The 3,681-nt window shown below is 47.5% G+C and overlaps 1 protein-coding gene across 1 annotated transcript in view; it reads left to right on the forward strand.

Annotated features, from left to right (window-relative positions):
- Window positions 1-1,110: 1,110 nt before the first annotated feature.
- LOC114030065 (chloride channel protein ClC-Ka-like) overlaps window positions 1,111-3,681 on the forward strand; it is a gene marked incomplete at both ends in the record, with an annotated part of 2,904 nt that continues 333 nt past the window's right edge. The window contains 4 exons of the mRNA XM_027844710.1: window positions 1,111-1,327; window positions 2,190-2,274; window positions 2,530-2,631; window positions 3,465-3,549. Coding sequence (XP_027700511.1) covers window positions 1,111-1,327; window positions 2,190-2,274; window positions 2,530-2,631; window positions 3,465-3,549 — 489 coding nt within the window. The remainder of the gene's footprint in view (window positions 1,328-2,189; window positions 2,275-2,529; window positions 2,632-3,464; window positions 3,550-3,681) is intronic.

Genomic DNA, 3,681 nt, shown 5'->3' on the forward strand with positions numbered 1-3,681 from the left:
GGGAGATGAGACAATGGGAAACAATGTAAGACAGTATTAGGACATTAGGGGCAGCTAGGTAGTGCCATAGTTCATAGAGCTCTGGGCCTGGCATCAGCAAGACTCATCTTCCTGACTTCAAATCCAGCAAAAGACACTTACTGGCTGTGTGACCCTGGGCAAGTCACTTTACCCTGTTTCCCTCAGTTTCCTCATCTGTAAAATGATCTGGGGAAGTAAATGGCAAACCACTCTGGTATCTTTGCCAAGTAAATCCCAAATGGGGTCACAGAGAGTTGGACAGGATTGAACAGCAACATTAGAACTGGACACTAAATTAGGTGGTACACACACTAAGCGCTTTAGAAATGCAGAGAATAATGAAAAAGGCCTATTGCTGTTGCCCTTTGCAAAGTACTCTCCCCACATGCCTGTGGTATTGATGGTAAAAGTATTATTATCCCCATCTTGCAGATGAGGAAGCTGAGGCCCAGAGGATTTCTAATTGGCAGTTTGGAATTCGAGTCCCTGTGTTCAACTTCTGACTCTGTCTGTGGCCTTGGGCAAATTATTTTTTCTCTGTGGGCCTCAGTTTCCTCACCTGAAAATAAAGGGGTTGGAATTCAAGACATCTAAGGTCCCTTCCACTTCCAAATCTATGATGCTCTGATCCTATGAGCCTATGACTTATCCTGGGATGCTCTGGTAGTGAGTGGAAGAGCTGAGATTGAATCCTACTCCCTCTGATTCCAAATGCAGAGGAGACGTGGGCTTCCCTAAGTTCACACAGCTAAATGGCCGAGCCAGAACTAGAGAGCTGGTTAGTTTTGGAGTCAGAGGACCTGGGTTCAAAACCAGGTTTGTCTGTCTAGGCCTCAGTTTCCTCATCTGTAAAGTGATGGGGTTGGAATTGATGACCTCCAGGGTGTCTTCCAACCCTCAATCTGTGGTTTCATCATTCAAACCTGTATCTTCTGACTCTAGGCTTAGGGCTCTGTCTGCTACACTCTGAAAAGGGCATGATCAGTGAAGGCTTCCTGGAGTAGGTGGGATTTGATCTAGTATTATAGGTCCTTTTTGATCAGATAATGTCCAGTGTGGGAATGAGTGGTGGAAGGGTTCCTCTTGCAGCTGGGAACTCCTGCTGGGGGGTGCTCATTAGCCATCAGGTCTGGTGGAGAGGCTGCACTGAGCCTCTTGTGGCCGGCCCCTCCCCACGCAGGGGTCCTGTTCAGCATCGAGGTCATGTCCTCCCACTTTGCTGTCTGGGATTACTGGAGGGGCTTTTTCTCCTCGGTCTGTGGGGCCTTCATGTTCCGACTCCTGGCTGTCTTCAACAGTGAGCAAGGTGAGTAAAACCTGAGCATCCTCCTAGGAGGACTTTGTTTGTCAGGAAAAACAACTCAAGGGCTCCATGTTCAGGATTGCTGGAGGGGTTTCTGCTCCACTGTCTCTAGGGACTTCTTTGAGTAGATGGAAGAGGAATTTGAATTAGGTTTTCATGGCCCCAGAAGATAGAATCAGGAGCAATGAATGAATGGAAGTGACAAAGAAGCCCACTGAGGCTTGAAGTCAGGAAAAATGTCCTAACCCTTATGGCTAACTCCAAGAGGAATGCAGTGCTTTGTGAAAGGCAGGTAGTGAGCTCCCCATCCTTAGAACTCTTCAAGCAGATGCTAACTGTGAGCCCTTGATTAGGATATAGTAGGAGGTTTACCTATTCAAGTGTTTTAGTTGAATTAGATAGCCTTCAAGGTGATGCCATGCTTAGAATCAGGAACACTCATTTTCTTGAGTTCAAATCTGTCCTTAAACACTTCCAAGCTGTGTGACCCTGTCTTAGCCCTGTCTGCTCAGTTTTCTTATCTGTAACATGAGCTGGGGAAGGAAATGGCAAACCACTTAATGTATCTTTACTGAGAAAACCACAAATGGGGTCATGGAGAGTTGGACACAATTGAAAAAATGATTGAATAACAGCAAAGGTCCTTCCAGCTTTGAGATTCTATGATTATGCGGGAACAGTGGGACACAAGGTAAATAGTGGATAAGTTGTATAAGGTTTTGAATGTCAGGCTAAGAGTTTTTGGAGACTTCCTACTGGGGAAGGAGATACCCTAGTTGAGACTTGAGAAGTAAGGGTGTGGAGGCAATGTACAGTAAGCTAAGAATCTGATGTATGATTCCTTTCTACTTCATCTTTCCCCCAGAAACCATCACTTCCCTCTTCAAGACTAGATTCCGAGTGGATATACCCTTTGACCTACCAGAAATCTTCTTCTTTGTACTACTTGGGTGAGTAGGTACAAAAAGGGCTAGAGACCCAGAAGGATGAATGGGCCCTTGGCTGGGCACAGCCCACCCCATTTTCAGAGTGGCCCTGGCCTGCCAATCTCCCCTTTCCTCAAGGAAGAATTCGACTATGAACCCTGGGCTCTACAGATACAAGTCAATGGTAGTCATGTTGACCTATTTCTGGGGCCCCCAGGCAGGGAGATGGGGAGGGGATGTAACTTGGACTTCAGTGTTCCTGTTGCCCTCTCCTTCTAGGTTTGTCTGTGGGATCGTGAGCTGTGCCTACCTCTTTGGCCATCGCAGATTTGCATTGTTTGTTCGATCAAACTGGATTACCAAAAAACTGCTTGCAACAGAGTATGAAACAGGATGAGGGGCTTTTGAGAGTTCAGAGGGGATAGTGTTTCTCACTACAATTCTTCCTTAGTGTCCATCTGCTAACCTGGCCCCCCTTACCTAATTCTGAGCCCATAGCCCTGATGATCAGGCCTTCATCTAGGATCTAGGATCAATCAGTCAATCAATAAACATCGATTCAGTGCCTACCAAACTTAGATATTTTGGCCATATAATGAGAGGATGGGACTCTTTTGAAAGATGCTGATGTTGGGAAAAATTGAAGGCAAAAGGAACAGGGGATGGCAGAGAGTGAGATGGATAGATAGTGCCATAGAGGCAACAAACATAAGCTTGGACAGACTTTGGGAGATATGGAGGATAGAGGGACATGGGGTGCTATGGTCCATGGGGTCACCAAGAGTGGGACCTGACTGAACCACTGAACAGCAACAAATGTGCCTACAATGAGCCAGACACCATACTAAGTGCTGGGGATACAAAGAGGCAAAACTGTCCCTGCCCACAGGAAGCTTCCGTTTAATGGGAGAAGAAAACAAATACAGGGATCTGGAACATGGGGTGAGGTAGAGCATGCCCAGGCAAACCTTATACAAAGAAGAACAAAACACAGAGCTCCTGCCTTCAGGGAACTTACATTCAAATGAGGGTGGGAGTGGGAGAGACAACAGCATTAGGTAGACTGGGGATCTCTACAGAGTAGATGGAAGGCACCCTGAGAAGGGAAGTCATTAGGACATGGGAAGACTGCCCCTCCCTCCCAGCATCCCCTCTCTGGCCCCTGGATGGGGGATAGCTTGGGGTGAGCCTGGCCTCCTTCCTCTCCCTTCCAGCAAGCCTGTGTACTCAGCCCTGGTGGCCCTGCTTCTGGCCTCCATCACCTACCCACACAGCCTGGGACGATTCATGGCCTCCAGGGTAAGAGAGAAATGAGGTGCTCAAGCTCGATCCCCTCAATCTAAGTCCAGTGCTTCCCCCCTATACCTCACCAGAGCGCATTATCACAGAGAAGTATAAGCCAGGCTCTCTGCCCTCAAAGAGCTTACAGTC

The sequence above is a fragment of the Vombatus ursinus genome, unplaced genomic scaffold (genome assembly GCF_900497805.2).
Source record: "Vombatus ursinus unplaced genomic scaffold, bare-nosed wombat genome assembly UNPS02005232.1, whole genome shotgun sequence".
In the NCBI taxonomy this organism is placed as follows: Eukaryota; Metazoa; Chordata; class Mammalia; order Diprotodontia; family Vombatidae; genus Vombatus; species Vombatus ursinus.